Source organism: Pteronotus mesoamericanus, unplaced genomic scaffold (genome assembly GCF_021234165.1).
Source record: "Pteronotus mesoamericanus isolate MK-2021 breed Mesoamerican mustached bat unplaced genomic scaffold, CSHL_Meso_final contig_72, whole genome shotgun sequence".
Lineage (NCBI taxonomy): Eukaryota > Metazoa > Chordata > Mammalia > Chiroptera > Mormoopidae > Pteronotus > Pteronotus mesoamericanus.
Window position 1 is genome coordinate 1,143,896 of NW_026555242.1, and position 22,487 is coordinate 1,166,382.

At 50.5% G+C, this 22,487-nt stretch overlaps 2 protein-coding genes across 5 annotated transcripts; both read left to right on the forward strand.

The window, feature by feature from the left end:
* The first annotated feature begins 2,200 nt into the window (after positions 1 to 2,200).
* Positions 2,201 to 12,675, forward strand: TBC1D10B (TBC1 domain family member 10B). Of its 2 annotated transcripts, none has more exons than XM_054582695.1 (9): positions 2,201 to 3,429; positions 6,325 to 6,424; positions 6,727 to 6,834; positions 6,926 to 7,032; positions 9,895 to 10,009; positions 10,134 to 10,199; positions 10,398 to 10,587; positions 10,909 to 11,063; positions 11,151 to 12,675. In XM_054582695.1, the coding sequence occupies exons 1-9, from the start codon at positions 2,492 to 2,494 to the stop codon at positions 11,793 to 11,795; spliced, it is 2,424 nt and encodes an 807-aa protein (XP_054438670.1). In that variant the 5' UTR covers positions 2,201 to 2,491; the 3' UTR covers positions 11,796 to 12,675. The 2 variants fall into 2 exon arrangements, with proteins under 2 accessions (XP_054438670.1, XP_054438671.1); XM_054582696.1 differs by having other exon boundaries at positions 10,401 to 10,587.
* Positions 12,676 to 14,409: 1,734 nt separating this feature from the next.
* Positions 14,410 to 19,073, forward strand: CD2BP2 (CD2 cytoplasmic tail binding protein 2). 3 transcript variants are annotated; one of them, XM_054582697.1, is made up of 7 exons: positions 14,410 to 14,513; positions 15,050 to 15,158; positions 16,179 to 16,311; positions 16,447 to 16,604; positions 16,705 to 17,140; positions 17,227 to 17,333; positions 17,416 to 19,073. In XM_054582697.1, exons 2-7 carry the CDS (start codon positions 15,081 to 15,083, stop codon positions 17,524 to 17,526), a joined length of 1,023 nt encoding a protein of 340 aa, XP_054438672.1. In that variant the 5' UTR covers positions 14,410 to 14,513; positions 15,050 to 15,080; the 3' UTR covers positions 17,527 to 19,073. The 3 variants fall into 3 exon arrangements, with proteins under 3 accessions (XP_054438672.1, XP_054438673.1, XP_054438674.1); XM_054582698.1 differs by having other exon boundaries at positions 15,055 to 15,158; XM_054582699.1 differs by having other exon boundaries at positions 14,499 to 14,551; positions 15,055 to 15,158.
* The last annotated feature ends 3,414 nt before the right edge of the window (positions 19,074 to 22,487 follow it).

The window sequence follows — 22,487 nt, forward strand, 5'->3', positions numbered from 1 at the left end:
GTGTGAGTCTATAATCATTTCTTTGGATACTGGTGTGAAAGTTAGAACTCAGAGGGAGTCAGAGACACCAAGAAGGAAACTAGTCAGTCACCTCCTCTTGGTTGACTGAAATGGTGAGTGGCTTCTCTCTCCATTCTGGGCAAGAACCAGCTTGGCCGACTGTGTGACTTTGAGGTACTTTCTCCCACCCCGCTAGGCCTCAGTGCCCCAGTCCTATCCATATGGTAGAGGTCAGGGGCAATGGTGGCTGAGGAAGCTCTGAGGCCCAAGGTTGGCAGTGACACCTCCTCTTGCTCTCTCTAGGACCTTATGTCCTGAGCAAGGTGCCTCCTCCCCTCTCTCTCCTCCAGCCTCATGCCAATGCCTCTAAGACATTTTCTTTTCTGGGCACTGGGGCCCAGCCACCTGTTGTCTCTAAGAAGAGCGAAGGAACCACCCTAAACTTAGCAGCTGCCCTTGGCCTCCTGAACTGGCCCCTCCCTGCCTTGTTTGACAGCTGTCTCACCTTATAAGGTTACTATGGGGGTCCAGGCCCAGGGAAGAGCCCACTTATTACTGGGTTCTGGGAGAAGAGGAGAACTCCAAAGACAGAAATGGGGGAACTGTTCAGAGAGCCTGAGTCAACTGGAAAGGGGGGGGTGGACTTGAGAAAGAGATCAGGAATGGTATATCTCAGACACGGAACGGGAGTTCACAGAGTCTGGGTCTGAGGAGCTTCAGAGAACTCAGACACCAAGAAGGAACTGGGGAGTTAGGCCTGACTGAAATTTCAAGATGGTGGACTCTTTATGGAAATTGGCATCCTCTAACCTTGGGGCTCAGGGTAAGGGAGTCAGAGAGAGAAGGGTCTCAGAAAGTCAGGACTTTGTGTTTGTGGTCTAGGATAGGCTGTGCACTCATAAGATTGGGGTCTGGTTTCTTAGCAGAAAATGGGGAACATGGAGAAGTGTGGCAATGAGGGGATAGGAGTTGATTGAAGGGTCTTGATCTCTAAAAGAATAAGAACACAGATACGGGATTTCAAGGTATTGGGAATTCATGGTTTGGCGTCTGGGATCCCCACTAGAATGGGACACACTCAAAGGATGAGGTATGAGTAGCTAGAGCCTGGATTCTGGGAAGAAGCTCACATAGAGGGGTTTGGGACTTGGAATCCCTGCAGGAAAAGGCGGATTCGGAGAGATGGGTCACTTAGATCATTTGGGAGCTCTGGTTATAGTTGCCGGGGCTTGAAGTGTTGAGATGGGTTGAGGGCCTGGAAGAGAGTCAGAGACAGTGGAGGTGGAGAGCACTGGATCAGGGCACTCGTTCTACGTTAGAACTCAGGGTCTTAACATATCACCAGAGTGGGGGTGGGGATCGGTAGCTGGATGGAGAATGGGGGCCCAGAAAGGACTCAAGCAGGGCAGCATGGCAGTCTTATTGGCTAAGGGCTTCACTAATGCCCCCGGCCCCCGTCTCTTCTCCGCGATGTCCCCAGCTGTCACCCATCTCCTGCGCTTGTCTCCGGTTGTCACAGATATCCCTGGGCTGGCACCGCCTGCCGGCAGCAACCTTTGGGTATTGCCATTGGCTGAAACAGCGATCTATTTTACCCCCCTGTTGCTGAAGTGAGAGCATGCGCTTATTGGCTGATGAGGCAAATTAACTGCAAATTTAGCCCGTCCCCCTCCCGCCTCCCCAGCTGTCATTCCTTCTGACCTTCTTCGGAGACCTGAAGAATTCCTCGGTTATTCCCATTGACTGAGGATGCTGTCTGTCACCGCCCAAATAGTCGTCACTGTCTGTCAATTTGACCTCCTCCTGTTCCCCTTTTCATTGGCTGACTTTTTACCGTACCCATTTGCCAGGCCCCTTTCTTCTAGCGTAGTACCCGCCTCCTCCTGCGGGCATTCACCCTTCCGCCATTGTTATTGGCCAGGAGGTTCAGCTTCCTGCTTTTCTATTAGTTACTCCCTTCATCCCGCCTACTCCTCCATTTACTCGCCCTCTCATTGCTCTTGTGCGTTTCCTCAATTTCCTCTTCCCACCTCCAACCTCACCCACCCTTCCTACGATTGGCAGAAGCCCAGTTCCCTCTCTCCTATTATTCGTCCAAGCCCTCTAACGAGGCGGGAGCAAAAAAGAAGCGCGATGGGATGGCCCGCGCGCAGGCGTGAAAGGCCGAAAAGCTGGCAGCCTAGCCGGCACCGAGGCTTGTGCGCAGGCGCAAAGTCGGCCGCTTGCCCGAAGCAGGAGGGAGGGGGCGGCGGCGAGAGAGCTCTAGGGGTGAGAAGACGAGAGCGAGACCCGGGCGCCAGGCCCCCCCGGATCCCAGCACCGCTTCCGCGTGCCCAGTGGCAGCCTGTGAGCTGCCCCCGCCCCTGGCGCGCGCCGGGCCGCGCCCTTCACCTCCCCTACCTCGGCTGGCGGCGCGGAGCGGCCTGAGGGGCGGTGCCCTCTGTGGCCGTCCGGGCCGGGGTTGGGGGGATGTGAGGGGCGGCCCGCAGCCATGGAGACGGGCCCGGCGCCCCTTGTGGCCCCGCCGCGCCGTCATGGCGCTCCCCAGGCCCCCTCGCCGCCACCCCGCGGCTCCCGGGCCGGGCCCGTCGTGGTGGTGGCTCCGGGGCCGCCAGTGACCACGGCCACCTCAGCCCCGGTCACCCTGGTGGCCCCCGGGGAGGCGCGGCCCGCCTGGGTATCCGGGCCGACTCAGACGTCGGCCCTGGGCCCGGCCCCGACGGTCACGGGCAGCACGGTGGTGGTGCTAACTCTGGAGGCCTCATCCGAAGCGCACGTCTCTCCCGGCCCAGAGCCCCTGGTGCCCACGGCAGTAGTAGAAGACGAGACGTCGATGGCTCTGGCGCTAGGGACAGACTCTTCTAAGACGGAGGAGAGTGGAACCTCACCCGCTTCTGGACCAGGTACCTCCACCGGGACCTCCACGAGGACCCCTTCCAGAGCGGCTCCTGGAGCCCTGACCGCCAAACCCCCGCTTGCCCCCAAGCCGGGAGCCACAGCGGCTTCAGGAGTGACTGCAGCGATTGCAGCAATGAGAGCAGGACAGGTGACAGGTGGACATGGAGCTGCAGTAGCAACATCAGCATCAACAAGACAGGTTCCAGAGGACCCTTCAGGGTCTGGCACAGGCCCTTCAGGGACTGGTGAGGCTCTGGTGGCTGTTGTGACGGTGACCCCTGCTCCAGAGCCTACTGAAAACTCTCAGGACTTAGGCTCCACGTCCAGCCTGGGACCTGGCATTTCTGGGCCTCGAGGGCAGGCCCCGGACACTCTGAGCTGCTTGGACTCTGTGAGCCTCATGTCTGGGACCTTGGAGTCCTTGGCGGATGATGTGAGCTCAATCGGCTCAGACTCGGAGATAAATGGGCTGGCCCTGCGGAAGACGGACAAGTATGGCTTCCTTGGGGGCAGCCAGTATTCTGGCAGCCTGTAAGTACCCAGTGGGCACCCAATGGGATTGCTTTAGGGAAGCGGAGGTTTGGGGAGGGGAAAAAAACCATCTTGTCCAGACTGGCAGCCCAGCCTCAAGACTCAGGAGTGATTAGCGGGAGTGTGGGATACTTGGTGATTCCTCTCATGCCCTAGAGCACCCTGAAGTTTCTACATACTCACATGTTTGTGAGTTTTAGAGCAGGTGTCAGGAGTTGTGGGTCTGAGTCTAAGCCTTGCCTTTGGTGTGTTGTGTGCCCTTGAGCTAGTGTCTTCCCCATTTCTGTGCCTGTTTCTTCTGTGAAGTGAAAGGTTGAGTGAGATGATATCTAAGGTTGTCCCAGCTCCTTGACATGAAATTCCAGCTTTGAGCCAGATATTTTAGAGGGTTTGCTGGACAGGGGTCCTGGTAGAAATCTTTGGTTCCATAATGGGAAAGAGTCTGGGAGTGAGGAAGCCACCTTGCCCTCCTCATAGCCCTAGGTCTGATGGGGTGGGGTGACTCTGAAGGCCAGACCCCTCTGTGAAACAGAAAAGAGCAGTCTTGTGTTTTCAGTGAGGGAAAGGGGGTGGGGAAGGCCTCTTCCCCAGTTCCTCATCTCCCCAACCCAGCTTACTCTTTCCTAGTTCCCTCCAGGGGCCTGAGTCACTCCTGAGGTGGGGGTGTGATCACCTTTGACTTCTTCCTTCTCTCACATTTGAGCTTGTCCATTGTTCCTGTGCCCCTGTAACCTGCTGGTCAGTTCAGCATCACCTGAGCACCCAGGTGACAGGCTCTGTTCAGGATATTAAGGATAAAATAGTCATTTCAAGATGATCATCATCTGGAGGAAGAAACATACTTAAACACTTGGTTTCAGTCTATGTTAGGTTTGGCTTAGAGATCATCACAGGATTTTATAAGCACCTAGGGAAGGGATCATTTGCCCAGTCTGGGAATCCAGCTGAAGCTGATCTAGATCTTGGAGAATGAGTAGTATTTAGTCATGGCTGAACCTATTGGGGTTGGTGGGGGACCTGCCTGGTGTTGGGAGAAGCCCTGTATTCTAGGCCATATTCTAGGCAGGGTTTATAATCCAACAAAATAATCAGAAAACCTTTGAGCAACAACATTCATGGTCCTATGAGGGGAAGGCAACTGAAATCTGAACCTGATGTTTTCCCAGAATGTGTGGTTGTACCTAGTTTACAGATGAAGAAGCAGTTGAGTGATTTGCCTTACTAACATAATCTAGATCTGTGTGACCAGTGGTTCTCTCCTCAATACCATGCTGCCCTAAGAACTTGGATTGAACTGGATTTTAGTGAGCCCCACTTCTGTGCCAGGCAGTGTGCTGGGTGGTATTTCTCTGCTTTGTAGTTTTGTCCCTCTAAAATCTATCTTCCATACTGGAGGAATCTATTGCGGTGAGGCTGACAGGGCCCCATGTACCTTAAAAACTTTTAGTGGCTCCCCACTGGCCAAAGTATAAAGTTCAAGTGCTTTAGCCTGCACATAGGCTTCTTACTATCTGGCTCTGCCAGCCTATCTCGTCTTTTCTCCCACCACTCCTCACCATGCACTTAGTGCTGTGGTCCTGTTGAACCGATTCATATTTAGGTTAGGGATGCCTTTCTCCTCCTTTTCCTGCTAAGTTCTACTCAGTCTTTTGTGGCTTGCCCCCAGATGTCCCCTCCTCCAGGAAGCCTTCCCTGATACTCACTTTCCCTACTCCAATCGCATTTTATACACCGTATTGTAATTATTCCCCTTGGTTTCTTGTGACATTCTTGAGGGCAGGAAACCTTTTTTACTCATCCTGGCCTTTAGTAGAGTTTGGAACTGACTTAAAGAGATTAATGAGAGAATTTCTCTCTGTTTAAGGAGCTTCTGGGACAAAAGAAAGTCATATTTAGTGAGCTCTTCCGTTTAACCATCCTTTATATATAGTTTCTTAATAGTCTTCTCATAACTTTGTGATGTAGGTGGTGACATCCCTTTATACAGATGAGGAAGAGACTCAGGTTATCACTTGCCAAGACACCCCAACTTCCAAGGGACATAACTGGGATTTGAGCTCAGGTCTGTCTGGAAATCCAAGCTCTTTGTTCCATTCCACTCACCTCCTGGTACTGGCTCCTACAAGTAACTGTTTCATGACTGATGGGGCATCTTGAATGTGAAGCTCTGACAGAACAGTGGGCAAACAGTGTAAGGAAAGCTTTATTTGCCGGGGAATCTGGGATGATTTCAGGGAGGAGGAGGTAAAGGGAGTTGCAGATGGCCCAAGGGATTTCAAGAGTCTGACAGGAGAAAACTCAGTTGCTTCTAAGGAGACAGAGAAGTATATTTGTTCTATATTTTGTTTTATGGATAATAATTGGTAATACTGTACCCCTGCTATATGTTCTCATATAAACTCTCAGGTAGATACTGTTTTTCTCTCCATCTTACAAATGAGAAAATTGGGGCTCAGAGGTATTAAGTGACTTGTCCAAGGTGACACAATGAATAAGTGGTAAAGCTAGAACTTGGATCTAGGTCTAATGCAAAGTATGGTTTTAAATACAAACTGGTATACTCTCCAGAATGTATGTATGATGTATGATGAACTTACATACATCAGAAGTGGCATTTAAACACACTTCTGTATACAGATCCAACATGAGAACACAATGTCTGTGCAGAGATTCCTTCCAAAGGGAAGAAGTCCTTTAGGTTTGGTTAACTAAGGGCTTAGATAGCCAAGTTGCCAGACATCCTAATGTTTAGCAGCTCACAAAATACTTCTATGTCCAGTGTCTCATTTGAGTCTTGGGAGGTGGCTTTGCCTCATTTCCCCTAGCAATCCAGGTTTTATACTACTGCTACTGACCCCTTCCATGCTCCCCCCCCCCCCCCCCCCCATCCTGCAGAGAGAGCTCCATTCCTGTGGATGTGGCTCGGCAGCGGGAGCTCAAATGGCTGGAGATGTTCAGTAACTGGGATAAGTGGCTGTCACGGCGTTTCCAGAAGGTTGGAGAAGGCTAAGTAGTGGGCAGGGCAGTGGACAAGGGGTGGGGGTAGGGTGAGCCCCTGTGCTCTGGGGAAGCCCCCAGGAACATGATAGTACCTGCTCTCTGGACCATGTTGGGGAGAGCTGGTACTTGGGCCTGCGGGGGAGGAGTAGCTTTAAAGATAGAAAGCCAAGCCAGGTCTAGTGGTGTCAAGCCTATGGATATGGGAGGGGTGTCCCAAGGAACCTGAGGACAGCTGGGGAAAACTTGGAAGCTGGGCCAGCTCCTGAAGCTGTCCCCCTGCCTGCCACACTGCCTTAGGTGAAGCTGCGTTGCCGGAAGGGGATCCCCTCATCCCTCAGAGCCAAGGCCTGGCAGTATCTGTCCAATAGCAAGGAACTCCTGGAGCAGAACCCGGGCAAGTTTGAGGTGTGTCCAGGGTATGGGGACATGTGATACTGGGTGAAGGATATCATCAGCACTTCTAGGTCCTGAGGTAATTGCTGCTGTCCCACTGCAGGAGCTGGAACGGGCTCCTGGGGACCCCAAGTGGCTGGACGTGATTGAGAAGGACCTGCACCGCCAATTCCCTTTCCATGAGATGTTTGCTGCTCGAGGGGGACATGGGTAAAGTACCTGACTATGTGGGTCTGTTAGCAAACATTTGTTGAAGGCTCCAGATGGATATAGGACTGGGTTGAAAGCAGTTCATGCTCTCCAGGACTTCTAGAAGACTGGTCCTTCATGGATTGAGTGTCAAGCCATATTGAAGGAAGTGTCTTGGGAAGAAGACTCTGACATGGGGGTGGGAGAGGGAGGTACATCAAGGGCTGGCTCATGGCATTTGAGCTGGGTTTTGAAGGATAGATGGGAACAGAGCAGGGGACAAGTTTTTCCTGCCTGGGTGGTTATGTAAGCTGTGTTTGGGCAGCAGAGGTGCATAGAACTGAGGCTGGAAAAGCAGTTTAGGGCCAAGGCACTTGAATTTTTGTTTTCTATCCCAGGCTTCCTAAGATGTATACATACTGCTACCCAGTAATATGCAAGATGATCTTAGGTGGTTCTCAGACAGGGATTTTTATCAATAAGTTCATCCTTTCAGAAAGTTAATGAGCGTGTACTATCTGCTAAGCACTATTCTAGTCACAGATGATAGCAGGGAACAGAGACAAAAAACTCCTACCGTCATTGGGCTTATTATATTTTAGTGGGGCTAGACAATAAGATGAAGGAAAGCGTGTAGTATGTGAAGTAAATGATCGTAAGTACTGAAGAGAAGTTTAAAGCTAGAAAGGGGAATAGAGAATGTGAATGGAGATTGGGGTTATAAGTGACCAGGTCTGACTTGTGTTTTAAAAGGATCATCCTGGCTGCGGGGCTGAGCATAGCCTATAAGGAAACAAGGGCAAAAGCAGAGAGACCAGTTAGGAGACTATTTCTGTATTCCAGAAGAGACATTGATAGATGAAGATGGTAGCAGTGAAACTATGGGGAGAAGTGGTTGATTCTGGCTATATTTTGAAGGTAGAACCAAAAGGATTTGCCAGTCTATTAGATGTGGAAGGTAAGGAGAGAGGGGAGGAGTTATAGATGACTCTCAAGGTTTTTGGCCTGAGAAACCAGAATGGAATCACTATATACTGATATGGTTGGGGAAAACTGGGGGAAAAGTAGGCTCTGGGAGTATATCAGGAACTCAGTTTTAAAATATGTAGTTTGAAATGCTTATTAGACATCCAGATGAAGATGTCAAGTGGATTAGATGTACAATATATACAACTATGGATTTAGGGGACAGGTTTAAACTGGAAATTGAAGAGCTGTCAGCCTCTAGATGACTAAATCTCACCCATGGGACTAGATGAAGTTGACAAGGCAGCAAGCGTATATATGAAAGGAAGTGCAGAGATTGAGCCCTGCAGCTCCAGTGTTTGAATAGGAACTACTGAGACCTGGACCAGCAAAGGGTACTGGAAGGAGAAGCTGGAGAGGTAGAAGGAAAACCAGGTGTGTGAGATTCCTGTAAGCAAAGTGGAGAGGGGTTTCAGGTTCAGCTGTATGGAATTTTGCTGACGGACCAAGTAATGTCAAGCTGCAGATTGACCTCTGGACTTAGCACTGTTGGAGGTCTTTGGTGACTTTGATTAAAAAACAGTTGTGGAGTACAGGGGGTTAATAAAGCCTCACTGGAGAAAGGGAGGAATGAAACTGAAGACAGTGAGTCTATATCATGGTGCCTTTTCAGTGAATAGGTAAGGAAAGAAACAATGCAGTATTTGGTGGGGAACGTGGAGTCAGGATGGGTTAAGAGACTTACTTTAAACTAAAGGAAATAATGGATGTTACTATGCCAATGGGAATGATATAGTAGAAAGAGAAAAACTGATGACGCAGGAGAGATGGGGAGGTTGCTGAAGATGTATAGGCAAAAGGCGATGGGATTCAGTCCCAAGTAGAAAGGCTGTGCTTGGCTGGGACATAGACGGTTCACCTGTAGTACCAGGGGAGATGGCAAGGCACAGAAACAGACAGGTATTAGGTAAAACAAGTAGTATATCAAAACTGTCATTTCATGGATGCTATTGCAAAGTGGAGAATAATAGTAGGGGCGGTATGCAGATAAAGCGTAAGTGAAGATCACACTTCAGTGATTGGGAAATGCTACTGTAAGCAGTGGTCAGGAGTATGTGTGTGGCCAGATGCAGGGACAGAACCTGGGAGATCATTACTTTTTCCTGGTTAACTGAGCTGTGAAGGCTGTGGAGGTGGAGAGAAGGATTGAAATTTAAGTTACAGTGTTGATAGGACTTGGTGATTAGCCATGGGGAGTGAAGGAAGGCTTTCTGGTTTTTTTGATGTGGGGCTGAGTGGATGGAATTCCAAGACACAGTGATGGGGAGCCCTCAAGGGAGAGGAGCAGGGCTAAGGCAGAGATTTTATTCTTTTGGATGCAGAGACAAGAGAGGTCTGAGCTGGCTTCCCAAGCCTTCACTAAAAACCAGGGCCCATTGGACATGCTGGGGGTGGAAGGCATGATGAAATCTGTGAGACAGATTAGTGTGCTCTCCCCTGGAGAGCTCCTCCTCTGGGGTGATAAAAGCATTCAGACAGTGCTAGAGGAAGACTGAAGCTATGAATATTGAAAGCTTCCTCAAGAAGATGACCTTGAATGTTTATGGGATGCTGGCAGATGGAGGAAGGAGAGCAAGTACAGACTGCCAGGGAGTGGTAGGTAGCATGTGGGCGGTGCAGGCAATGGTGAAATTCTGCAGCTTGGAATGCTTTGATTGTGGTCTGAGCCTTTGGTTTAAGCTTGATAGGCTGGACTAGGAAGGGGGATGGAGGTGTGCGGTAGTAAAGCTCTGAGGTTAATCTGGAATTAGATTTAGGAGGGGTCTGGGCTAGGACGGGTGGCAGGGCAGGTTTAGTTTGGGTCAGACAGCTCCCAATTCTTGCGATTGCCCTCATGGTCTTTCCTGCTACCCACAGGCAACAGGACCTGTATCGAATCCTTAAGGCCTACACTATCTACCGGCCCGACGAGGGCTACTGCCAGGCCCAGGCCCCAGTGGCCGCAGTGCTGCTCATGCACATGCCTGCTGAGGTCAGCATACTCTGGTTCTGGTTGGGGAGGAGATGGGAGGATCTTGGCCTACAGTGGTGATGGGGGAGCTTTCTGCTTTGTTGCTCAGGCCCCATCCCTTCCTCCTTGTTCTTACCCTTCTCAGCAAGCCTTTTGGTGCCTGGTGCAGATCTGCGACAAGTATCTCCCTGGTTACTACAGTGCAGGGCTGGTGAGTGTCCGGAGGGTTGGTATAATAGGGCTGTGACTGTTCCCCAAGGCTGCAGGGAGGTCCTTGTCCTGCCCCACCCTCTGCCCTTTTGTCCCTTTGCTCTGGGCCTGTCCCACTGAGGTGAAGATCCCCTGCTTGATCTAGTTCTACATCAAGGGGCCACAGCAGGCCTTTTCTCATGGCTCACCTCACCTCTAGGAGGCCATTCAGCTGGATGGAGAAATCTTTTTTGCACTGTTGCGCCGGGCCTCCCCACTGGCACACCGGCACCTGCGGCGGCAGCGCATTGACCCTGTGCTCTACATGACAGAATGGTTTATGTGCATCTTTGCCCGCACCCTGCCCTGGGCTTCGGTGCTGCGTGTCTGGGATATGTTCTTCTGTGAAGGTATACCTGTAGCAATTCAGGCCATGAGGGGGCTGGGGTTTTCACGCTGCCTGCCAGGTGGTGGTCTGCTGATAGAAGGTGCTTGTTGGGGTCTGGGGGCTGGAAACTGAGGCCTGGTCTTGGCTCTGCCACCAACCCAGAGCCTGTCCTCCCTCCTAGGAACCTTAAACCCGTGGCAGCTCATTTCCCTTCTTAAGGCCTCAGTTTCCTCATCTGTAAGGTTGGCAGTGGACAAGGATGGGAGCTGTGAGTCCCTCTTAAATTGGACAGGCTGAGATCCCAGGCATGGTCACTCGTGCTGTCTTTTATCTGATAATGCAGGCGTAAAGATCATTTTCCGTGTGGCCCTGGTGTTGCTGAAGCACACACTGGGCTCAGTGGAGAAGCTGCGCTCCTGCCAGGGCATGTATGAAACCATGGAGCAGCTGCGCAACCTGCCCCAGCAGTGCATGCAGGAGGACTTCCTGGTGCATGAGGTAGGCCCTGGCCTTGGCAAACTCCACACCTACTTCAAGTCATCCCCACCTCATCTGCCCTCTGGTACCTATTTCTTCTCCATCTAGGTGACTAACCTCCCAGTGACAGAAGCACTGATTGAGCGAGAGAACACGGCCCAGCTCAAGAAGTGGAGGGAGACCCGGGGGGAACTACAGTATCGGCCCTCACGGAGACTGCACGGCTCCCGGGCCATCCATGAGGAACGCCGGCGACAGCAGCCACCTCTTGGCCCCTCCTCTAGCCTTCTTAGCCTCTCTAGCCTCAAGAGCCGAGGCTCCCTAGCAGCTGGAGGGGCCCCATCTCCACCCCTTCCTTCCCACAGGGCCACTGCTGGGCCTGTCCCAGGGCCTGTGGTCACTGCTGAGGGACTGCATCCATCCCTTCCTTCACCTACTGGTAACAGCACCCCACTAGGTCCCGGCAAGGAGACCCGGAAGCAGGAGAAGGAACGGCAGAAACAGGAAAAGGAACGTGAGAAGGAGCGACAGAAACAGGAGAAAGAGCGGGAGAAGCGGGAGAAGGAGCGGCAGAAGTGGGAAAAGGAGCAGGAGAAGGAACGACAGAAGCAGGAGAAGGAGCAGCAGAAGCAGGAGAAGAAGGCCCAAGGCAGGAAGCTTTCGCTGCGTCGAAAGGCAGATGGGCCCCCACCCCCCCAGGATGGTGGGGATAGGTCCTCAGCCTCTGAGGCCCGGCAGGATGCTTATTTCTGACCTCTACCCTGGGCCTGGACTTCATGGCCCCCCTCTTTTTCCTTCAGCCAAGAGCAGGCCCCTCAGCAGGCTGTCCCTCTTTCTGAGGAAAGTGGCTTGATTCCCGTCTCCTTGCCAGCTGCAGTCCCTACACAGCCAGGACAGTCAGAGCGCATGGGGCAGCTGCATTTCTCTGAGGCAGCTGTTGAACAAGTTTGGAGTTAGGCCCAGCTGGGGTCTGTCACTCCTGCCCCAGTTCCCTTTGAAGTCCCCAGGTGCTGTCCTGATTGGCCTTTTGTCACCACAGGGTGACTTGGCAATGGGAATCAGCAGTTTTCAGATTCTTACACTCCAGTTGCTCCTGTTACCCATGAAGTGGAGCTGGGTTTTGTTTTTGTTTTTTCTCTTCAGTCCTGCCTGCCTCCCCCAGTTCCTGGCTGGGGGCCAAGGCCCTCCTTGCTTGACTTCTGGATATTTCTGTTGTAATTATGTACAAAGGACCTGGTTGGCCCAGGGTAGGGGTGTTCGTTCTATCTTCTGTCCGTTCTCTTTCCACAATGTTCTTGCACTCTAGTTTATTTAAGGGGACATGCACTGGAACAGGAAATGTCCCCCATTTCCTCACCGACCACCCTCCTGCTCTCCTTATTGACCTACCTTCCTCTATTCTGAGGCCTCCCTGGCTTTGCCTCATCAGGACTCCCATGTTTCATCTTGTTCCCTTCTAAGCCTCCAGCCCCCTATCTGGGAAAAGGGTCTTTTTTTTTTTTTTTTTTTTTGAGTTCCAGGGGGTGGAACCCAATGTTTACATTCTCTTCTGTATCTGCCCCCACCCCGTGCAGCGCTTTGAGAAACCAGAAAAGAACCCACTATTGTACCTGGGACTGTCTCCTGCCTTGTTATTTCATGAGGGGGGTTGGAATAAGGACTATAGAGCGAGGGAGGGTGCCATGAGGGAGCCAGATCTATCAAAGCAGTGGGCTGGTTTTGACAGGTATCTCTTGGCCTTTGGTTCCATCTTAATTGTTCATCAACAAACGGTGGTTGAGCTCCTGCTCCACCTTTGCTTGGGATCTGCTGCCTACATTATCACTGGCTTCCTGAAACTCTTCTGTGTATCATCTGCAGCGTCTGAATCTCCTTCCCAAAGTACTCATGGAAACTGGAGAGGGACGGAGGGTGGCTAGAAAGCCACAGTCCGGGGATGGGGTGAGCTGGGCTCTTGGACAGCTACCTGGCATAGCTGCTGGTACTGGGCCTCTTGCGGTGGGGTGGGTGGGTAGTAGCGCAGCCAGCTGATTCCAGAGTCCACAGCTAAACTCCCAGATCCTGGTTTTCTGCTACCAGCTTGTAGGCCCACTGCCTTGGGGATCAGAATGGTAAAGGAATAGGGTTTTGTGGCCCCAAGGCATGGCTCCACCTGGCAGCCCTCCAAAAGGATGAGGCCTAAGGTGTGCGGTCTGCCTGCTCCTTGTAGGAGAGGAGGGTCCCTGGGGAGGATGAATCAGTGGTACTGGTAGCTGGTAATTAGGGCGCAGCTCTTTCCCTTAGCAAGATGCCCTCCTGGTTTGGAACCAGTGTTCTGTACCCACAGAAGAAAATGAGCATGGACTTTGAATGCAGTTTCATGTTAGTACAATCTAGAGGAAACACTGAGGGCAGGAGAGAGGGGTGGTCCATCTTTACCCTGGCGACCCCCCCCCCATGTGGATCTCCTTAAGTTCCAGTAGGCTCTCACTGGGTACAGCCTTAGCCTAGTGGGTTTCAGACTTGGAGAGTCCTAAAGAGGTAGCAGTGCTGTCCCCACAATCCTGAGAACCACTTCTCCCACTTCCCACTCCAGCTCAGCCTCTTAGGCCAGACTACAGAACCTGGGCAGGCGCCACTAGGCTGGGGCCCTGCTTGCTAAGAGAGGGGCTTTATTCTGCAGCTGTGGTTAGAAAGGCTCTGGTGCCCTTCTCCAGGCCAACTGAAATCAGGGCACAAGGGGCTCTGGCCTGGGTACTGGGCACTGGGTGCCACTGCAGCCTCCCCTTTGATGGCCCTTTCCACCTCAGAAATCAGGAACTCGCTCTGGGGTACAGGGGTAGGGTAAATGACTTCCCCTAGGTCCTAAAGGGAGCTGGGTTCGTAAGTGCTCCGAAGCCCTCAGGGGGCCACCAGACCGACAGTCAGGAGAGCCCGGCCTGCCCTCTGGGAGAAGGGCGAGACTGTACCTCGGACTATGAGAGGGCAGACGACTGGGCGCTGAGAGTGGGAAAATAGGACTTCCAATAAGATGGAGGGGCGCAGAGCCCCTTGGGGAAAGGTGACGCAACCTTGGGAAGGGCAACTAGGGCAGGAGCCCACTGGCCCTACTCGGATTTTGCTCTCCACCATGACCCTGGGCGTCTCTTAAAAGTAGAGTGTGCTCCACTTTCTCCCCAGAGATTATTGTGAGAGGGAATCAAAACCACTCCGTGCCATCCCTCCCTCCTCCGATGAGGGTCCAAATGTTTACTTATCCCCTCTTCTCGCCCTAGTCACTCACGTCACTCCTGGGAAGGGACAGGGGTGTTTTCCCAGGATTATCACAGACTCCCGCCCGCTCCTTCAGAAAGTCCTCTGAGAGTGAAGCCACTTCCGGCCTTTCCTGGCGCTTTCCGCAGTTCCCTTCCGGTGATGGCGGCCTTGTGCCCCGGATGTAACCCTGGTAAAAGCAGCTCCTCTTTCCTTTTGCAGCTTTTCCTGGGTTCTTAGGTGAGCGTGCGCCAGTGGGACTGCTCGAATCTCTGTGGGTCTGTCGCTTTCTATAGTTTGTACACATAGCCCGGGACAGTTGGGGGTCACCCGCGGAGTTGGGAGTGCAGGCCCAGGGAGGAGCAGGGCGGCCAGGACGGGAAGTTCTGGGTCCGCGGGGGTCTCATGGGGTCTGAGGGAGCTGGGGGTGGAGCAGCAGGTATCAGCCCACGGACCTAGTGGCCCCAGGACTTCGGGGGCTGGAAATGGGAGTGGTCATTGGGGGAAGCCCGTCTCCTTTTGTCAAGGGTGGGGGTGCCTATGGGAGCTCTTCTGCGCATCCACTTCTCAGACCCTGCTCCAGTAACCTGTGGATGCCTAATCAGGCCCCGGGGGCCTCTTGGCTCCCAACTCCTCTTTCGGTCCCTTATTCTGTGTTCCTTCCCCTCACAAACTGGATCTAGTATGTACCTGGGGAAATGTTTGTTGAGCTGGGGGCCCTCTCGCGGTGAGTATCCTTCTCGCCCAGTTCCCTTAGTCTGCACCCTTTTTCTCAGCCTAGTTTGGGGAAGACCCTTCTGTCCAGTCATGCCAAAGAGGAAAGTGACCTTCCAAGGCGTGGGAAATGAAGATGATGAGGATGAAATCAGTGTCCCCACGAAGAAGGTGAGGAGGCCAGACTCCTACATTCTGGGAAGGAGTGAGGGGGAGAAAAAAGGAACTAGAAGCCAGAAGAGGGAAAAAGCTTTGAGAACAAAGAAAGGGTAGAAAGGGCTGGTTTTCCATGTTCTCTGAGAAATAGGTTTGGAGGATTTTCAGTTTGAGTCCACATCTTAGAGCATTTTGAGGAATAGTGTGGGTACTAAGAAAAAAAAATTAATACTTTACATTTCACCTAAGTTCTTCTAGCTGAGCCAGTAGTCAAATCAGTAGAGACAAATTAATAGAGGAAAATCAAATTTTAAAACATGTTTGTGGGAAATTCACATAAGTATGAAAATTCCAAGGACTGTGAGGCAACATTAGGTTTATGTGACATTTTGGACAAAGGAGTAAAGGTGGGGAATAGGGTCTTAGATTTCAGAAGTGAAAATCAGCAATTTACAGTTGAGGAAGAGCAGAACATACATGGCAGGCAAATTCTTACTAGGCGACCCAAGAAACAATGAGACAGAAGGGATATATATCTAAAAGCCTCTTGCGTAAAGTCCTTTAATTTACCATACTTAGACTGAGGTGAACATCCTAAGATTTCCTTCCAATAGTAGATTTTTTTGTCTGAATCTCTTGGGCAGGAAAGGGGGGGTGGGTCAAAGGTTCTTTCTGAGTCTTGTTTCTTTTACTTATTTTTATTTTTTATTTATTCACTTACAGAGAAAGGGAAAGGGAGGGAGAAAGAGGGAGAGGAACATCAGTGTGTGAGAGATACATCAGTCAGTTGCCTCTCACAAGCTCCCAACCAGCCCCGCCACCCGGGCATGTGCCCTGACTGGGAATTGAACTGGCGACCTTTCAGTTTGCAGGCTGGCACTCAATCTATTGAGCCTCACCAGCCAGAGAAAGTCTTGTTTCTTAATAAACAGCTTAAAATTAATATTCCAAAAAGGCAGCTTCAGGGTGGCAAAACTTGGTTCCCTTCAGTAAACAGTAACCTGCATCTGTGGACTGTCTGGCTCCTGCTCACAGCTGGTGGACCCTGTGGCTGGGGCAGGAGGTCCTGGAAGCCGTTTCAAAGGCAAACATTCTTTGGACAGCGATGAGGATGATGATGATGAGGGGTCCAGCAAATATGACATCCTGGCTTCAGAGGATGTGGAAGGTGAGCTATACCTAAGAGTTGACTCTACTGGGGGAACAGACAGGTTTCTGGGACTGTGGGCAAAGGAGGCGCCTTTCTTTTTTTATTTCATTTTTTTTGGCATGCCTAGCATGGATGCATGTGTCTTTGGTGCAGGTCAGGAAGCAGCCACACTCCCCAGTGAAGGAGGTGTGCGTATTACACCCTTCAACCTACAGGAAGAGATGGAAGAAGGCCACTTTGATGCAGATGGCAACTACTTCCTGAACCGGGATGCTCAGATCCGAGACAGCTGGCTGGACAACATTGACTGGGTATTGCTCAGGGGCTGTCTTGGCTGGGGCCTGGAGGCGGCAAGTGCTTGGGCCCTGCTGATAGTTTGTAGGAAATAACCCCTGAATTTTCATATTACAGGTGAAGATCAGGGAGCGGCCACCTGATCAGCACTCACGGTCAGACTCAGAGGAGGAGGACAGCCTGGGCCAGACACCAATGAGTGCCCAAGCCCTCCTTGAGGGCCTTCTGGAACTCCTGTTGCCAAGAGAGACAGTGGCTGGGGCACTGAGGCGTCTGGGGGCCAGAGGAGGGGGCAAAGGAGGTAGCAAGGGACCTGGACGGCCCAGTTCCCCCCAGCGCTTGGACCGCCTGTCCGGCTTGGCTGACCAGATGGTGGCTCGGGGCAACCTTGGCGTTTATCAGGAGACAAGAGAACGGTTGGCCATGCAGCTGAAGGGGTTGGGGCGCCGGACCCAGGGACCCTCTGACCCTATACCCCAGCCTTCTCTGGACATGTTTGCTGAGGAAGTAGCAAAGGGAGAATTGGAGACCCCAACCCCTGTCCAGAGAGGAGGTAAGATTTAAGGGCAGAGGAGGGGTGTTGTGTTGTGGGCAGGAGCAGGACACTTGAGGCCCAAATGGCTTTTCTTGTTATTTTAGAAGCAGAGTTGCCAGGAGATGGTCTGGAGGATGTGATGTGGGAATATAAGTGGGAGAACACAGGGGATGCTGAGCTATACGGGCCCTTCACCAGCACCCAGATGCAGGTAAGCCCCTTTCTGCCTCTTTTCTTTCCTCCCAGCCCTTACCCCATCAGTCCTCCTCCAGTTCTGCCCTCTCTTCCTGCAGACCTGGGTGAATGAAGGCTACTTCCCTGATGGTGTTTACTGCCGGAAGCTGGATCCCCCTGGTGGACAGTTCTACAACTCCAAACGTATTGACTTTGACCTCTACACCTGAGACTTCTGAGGGCCAATTTGATGGCTCCTTCTTGTCTGGACTCTCTGGAGGGAGCCCCAGCTGCCTCTGGCAGTAAGGATATTGGGGGCCACTTTTCAGTCAGCTTTCCTTTCCCAATAAAAGCCTTTAGTTGTGTATTAGGTCCTTGGCTGTGCTGATGGCCAGAAGCCAGGGACCTCCTCAGCCCCTTTGGATTTGCCTCTGTCCTTGAGTGTTTCCTTATGAAGTTCCTCTTTGGGAGTCTCTGGTCCTTTGAACCATCTCATCTTTGTTTACCACTGCTAGGGGCAGAGCCACGGCTGCTCACCATCTAAAAATCCTTTCAGTCAAACCTCATTCTCCAGTACTGGGGGTTCCTGTTTTGCTATTCTTAAGTCTTTGGCTTTTAGGGCCTTTGAGTATCTGTTTTTGCAGCCAGTACAGCATAGAGCCCCAGAAGTGGAGATTTTAGGCTTTGAAGGCTGGGGCATCTGTTGAATGTGAGCCAGAAGCTTGATATTCACTGTCTCCCCACTGTCTCGGGCTCTTTCGGTGAAGTGAAGACTCGGCATTGGTACTTGAAGGACCGACCAATCAAGGCCATCTGGGGCAACTATGCATTGAACAGGCACTAAGAAGGGTATTCCCTCACTGGAGGTTACACAGTGAATCAGAGGGCTGGCCCAGACAGACCCAATGGGCTCCTTTTCCAGGCCTTTCTTGGTACTGGGTCTTTTCTGCCTGGTGTTTGAGGCCCTAAAGCTTACATTTCCTGGGCTCTCACTGTGTGCCTAGCACAGGGCTAGTGCTTTGAGAAAACTGAGGTAACTGGGCTGGTCTCCTCCCAGGAATTCAGCTGGGGCCGGGGTGAGCGAGTGGTGAGGAGGCAGGCAGACAGGTATGATTGTATAGCCTGGAGCTGACACTACCACCACATGCTAGTGCTGCCTTAGGCCTCTTCTTAACTTGCACCAAGTTAGGTGGTTCCTCCATTTTTCCACATTGGGTCTCCATTGGAATCGCACGAGGAGCTGTAAAATACTCCTTAGAGAAACTGAATGATTGGTCTAGGTAGTGCCCACGAGGTTGGGTCTTATAAAAACCCCCAGGTGTTTGCAATGTGTGGCCAGGTGGAGAGCCATAGGGCCTGACTTCCATGACTATGTTTATACATGGGGAGGGGCCAGTTCCTAGATCCTGCCGTTGCAGCATTGCTGCTCGTGTGTGGTCAGGGCTCTGGTGGAGTTTGTCATTTAAAGGAGAGCTGAGCTCCAGAGCCGAGGGACACCTGAGAGCCCCAGGGTGCACGGAACCAGGCCAGGAACTAGAGAAGATGGGTGGAAAGGGTGGGATTACCTGATGTTCTAGTGAGGACTCCAACTTCTGTAATAGACCCACTCTAGTGCTAAATGAGACCTAGTTTTCATTGACTCCAAGATGCCTTTGGTTGTAAGGTTTACTTTGTGTTGTTATGAAACAAAACCCTACCTATATGTCATCGATTAAAAGGAGCATCCTGAGTTCAGAAACGTTCAGAAGTAAAAAGCAGTATCTTAACACCAATGAAATAGAGTGTTCACCTTTATATTCCCCAGTGACTAAATCATGGGGGCCACTTAGTGTTTGGTGAGTAAATGGAAGCCAAGGGACAGCTCCCCTGGATGTCCCACAGGCACCTTGGACCCCACCTATCCAGAGCTGACCTCTCCTTCCCCTCACAGCCTGTTCCCGTGTTCACCTCCCTGATGACACTGTGTGGGCAGAATAATGGCCCTCCAAAGATGTCCACATCTTCAACCTCAGAACCCATGAATATGTGATCTTACATGGCAAATGGGTTTTGGGGTGGTTTTGGGGGTTTTTTTGCAGAAATTATTAATGATTTTGAGATAGGGAAATCATCATGGGTGGGCCCAATGTAATCACAAGGGTCCTATAAAGTGAAAGAGGGAATCAGGAGGGTCAGAGAGGCAGGTGAAGATGTTACACTGTTGCTGGCTTTGAAGATGGAAAAGCCATGTGCCAAGGAATACAGTGGCCTGAGGAGCAAGAAAAGGCAAGAAAAATGGATTTTACCCTGCCTCCACAAAGAAATGCAGCCATATTGATAGGCCTTTAGCCCAGTGAAAGTTATTTTGGACTTTTGATGGCTAGCTCTCTAAGATAATAAAATGTGTTGTTTTGGTTTTAGCCATCAAGTTTGTGGTCATTTCTTACAGCCTCAATAGGAACTAACCCACACCCCATCCAGCTGAATGCCTTTCCCCTCTCATGAATGTTGCTAAGTTCTCTGCGGCCATGTCTCTTCTAAGCCCCTATCAACACATTACTCCCTTGCTTTTTTTTTTTAACCGTAAGTTTTTAAATAAGATTTTTATAGGTAGTTTTGTAGATTTACAAAAAATTTACAATAGTACAGAGGGTACTCAGTTTCCTCTATTAACATCTTTCAGAGGCATATTTGTTACAACTAACAAACCAACATTACTATTTTTAACAATTTTTGAGATATCCACCCATTTAAAGTGTACAATGCAGTGGTTTTTAGTCTGTTCACAGTGTTGCACAATTATCCCTAAAGTCTAATTTTAGAACATTTTTGCATGCCATAAGAGCAGTTAACACCCATTAACAGTTCCCCTCACTCCTCGGTGCCCCTGACCCTCCATCCTTTGGCAACCACTAATTTTCTTCCTCTTTGTGTAGATTTGTCTATTCTGGACATTTCATATAAATGGAGGCATAATACATGGTCTTTCGTGTTTTATGTGTCTGCTTCTTGCACTTAGCGTATTTTCAAGACTAACATTACAGTACTTTATTTTTTATTGTTGAATAATACTTCATTGTATGGATGTATGGTAATTACTACTACTAACTAAACTTCACACTTTATTTGGATTTTAATTCTAATTTTTCCCTAATGTCCGTTACCTGTTTCAAAATCCCTTCTAGAATACCACATTACATTTAGTTGTCATGCCTCTTTAGCTTCCTCTGCTCTGACAGTTCCTCAGACTTGTTTTTGCTGACCTTGAGAGTTTTGAGGAGTGCTGGTTAGGTATTTTGTAATATATTCCTAAATTTTGGGCTTGTCTTGTGTTTTTCTCATGATTAGATTTGGGTTATGGGTTTTGGGGAGGAAGAACCTGGGGATGAAGTTCCCTATCTTTTACTGAAAACCTTTAATGATTCCACATAGCCCTCAGGGTAAAGTTCACAAGCCTGAAGCTTTCTAAGAGGTCTTCTGTGGCCTGGCTGGAAACAGCAGCTCCAGTTCCATGTCTGCCTTTGTTTCCCTTGTCCCTTCTCTTCCCTCTACTCCAGGCTCCAGCCTGCTCCTACAACAGAGCAGGTAATTCCATTTCTCCAGGCTGAGCCAGTGATGCATTTCTCTTGTATCTGGGAAAAAGCAATTAACATATCAGTTGTGACTTAGCGCTAGGCCTCCTTTTCTTAAAGGCCTCCTAACCCCCACTCCTCACTTCCCTTGTGGCTCACTATTCTACTGTTTCCAGCAGCATGGATGCCTGACACAGCACCTAGTGCAGTTTCACCTGCTCTGTCTCCACCAGTGAGCCTGAGACAGGGGATCAGTGGTGATGAATGCATAGGGAGTGAGCCAGTTCTTTCCTGGTTCTGTGTGTCAGGGGGTCGACTCCCTTTTGAGCCAGGTCAGAGAGTGGGGGCTTGTGGGGCTGTTTGTCTTTGCCTCCCCCAAAAGGATGAGGTGTGACCTGGGTGTGTGGTGTACAGGTGCCTAGACTCTTTCACCTGCCATAATATTTTCAAGGTTCACCCATGTGGCAGCATGTGTTACTACTCCTTTTCTTTTTAAAGCTGAATACTATTCTATTGTATAGATATACTACATTTTGTTTACCCATTCATCAGTTGATGGACATGTAGGTTGTTTCTGCTTTGGGGCAGTTATAAATAATGCGTTGTGAAGAAGTTTTTGCACGTGTATAAATGTTTATGTTTTCAATTCTTTTGGGTATATACCTAAGAGTGGACTTGTTGGATCATACGGTTATGGCCATGTGGTTAAAAACATTAGTATTTTTGCCCTGATATGAAAGATTGCCAGTTCAGTTCTCAGGGCACATGCCTGGGTTGTGGGTTCAGTCCCTGTCTGGGAGGCAACTGATCAATGTTTCTCTCACATTGATGCGTCTCTCCCTCTCTTCCGCCCTCCCTTCCCCTCTCTCTAAAAATAAATAAAAATTAAAAATAAAATAAAATGTAGTATTCTGAGGAACAGCCGAACTTTTTCAAAGTGGCTGCACCATTACATGTTGCCATCTGCAGTGTATGAGGATTAAACATTGTGCCTTTTTTTCCTTTTACTTAAATTTATTTATTGAAAACACAGTAGATAGGATGCCAGTACCACCTGTCATAAATAAAAGGTAGCCGATAAAAATATACCATTAAAACAAAACAGGGCTATAAAAGTCTGGAAACTTTTTCCACCTGCCCTAAGCCCAAGACCTGTTCCCTAGAAACAGGGGAAGACAGCACAGGTTCCAGAGGCACAAGAACATATTAGCACCCAACTTGAGACTGTCTTCTTGGCATAAAAGGATTTTGGAAGAGAATGGAAAGGGAATCCCTTTTTTGGGGGGGGAGGGGCTTAGTGCTTAACGCAGGCCCAATTCTACCTAAAAACATCTCAACGGAATGCAGGTGTGCACCCCATACATTTGGAACGCTGTATTAGCGACTCCCTCTGCATCAGGCTTAATACAGCAGGGAGACAATGCTTTCCGAGCACACCTTCAAGGTACCACTAGATCCCTTCCCCATGTGCCTGCTTTAACACCAAGGCCTAGCAACTACCTCTGCCCTGCACCAGGCTGCTCCCACCCCTGCCTCTTGTAGCAGAGGTTCCTGTTGATTCGGGACATCAGGTAAACGAGTCCTGCCAGCAGAAGTCCACGCATGCTGAGCAGCATGAGCAGGGAGAGGAGCAGGATGGA

What these genes read in the sequence shown, in the direction of transcription:
- TBC1D10B (XM_054582695.1), top strand. Translation starts at nt 2,492, where the DNA reads ATGGAGACGGGCCCGGCGCCCCTTGTGGCCCCGCCGCGCCGTCATGGC. An exon ending in AGAACCCGGGCAAGTTTGAG is followed by an intron (nt 6,835 to 6,925) that starts GTGTGTCCAGGG and finishes GTCCCACTGCAG; the next exon opens with GAGCTGGAACGGGCTCCTGG. An exon ending in AGGACTTCCTGGTGCATGAG is followed by an intron (nt 11,064 to 11,150) that starts GTAGGCCCTGGC and finishes TTCTCCATCTAG; the next exon opens with GTGACTAACCTCCCAGTGAC.
- CD2BP2 (XM_054582697.1), top strand. Translation starts at nt 15,081, where the DNA reads ATGCCAAAGAGGAAAGTGACCTTCCAAGGCGTGGGAAATGAAGATGAT. An exon ending in TCAGTGTCCCCACGAAGAAG is followed by an intron (nt 15,159 to 16,178) that starts GTGAGGAGGCCA and finishes TCCTGCTCACAG; the next exon opens with CTGGTGGACCCTGTGGCTGG. An exon ending in AACCCCTGTCCAGAGAGGAG is followed by an intron (nt 17,141 to 17,226) that starts GTAAGATTTAAG and finishes TTGTTATTTTAG; the next exon opens with AAGCAGAGTTGCCAGGAGAT.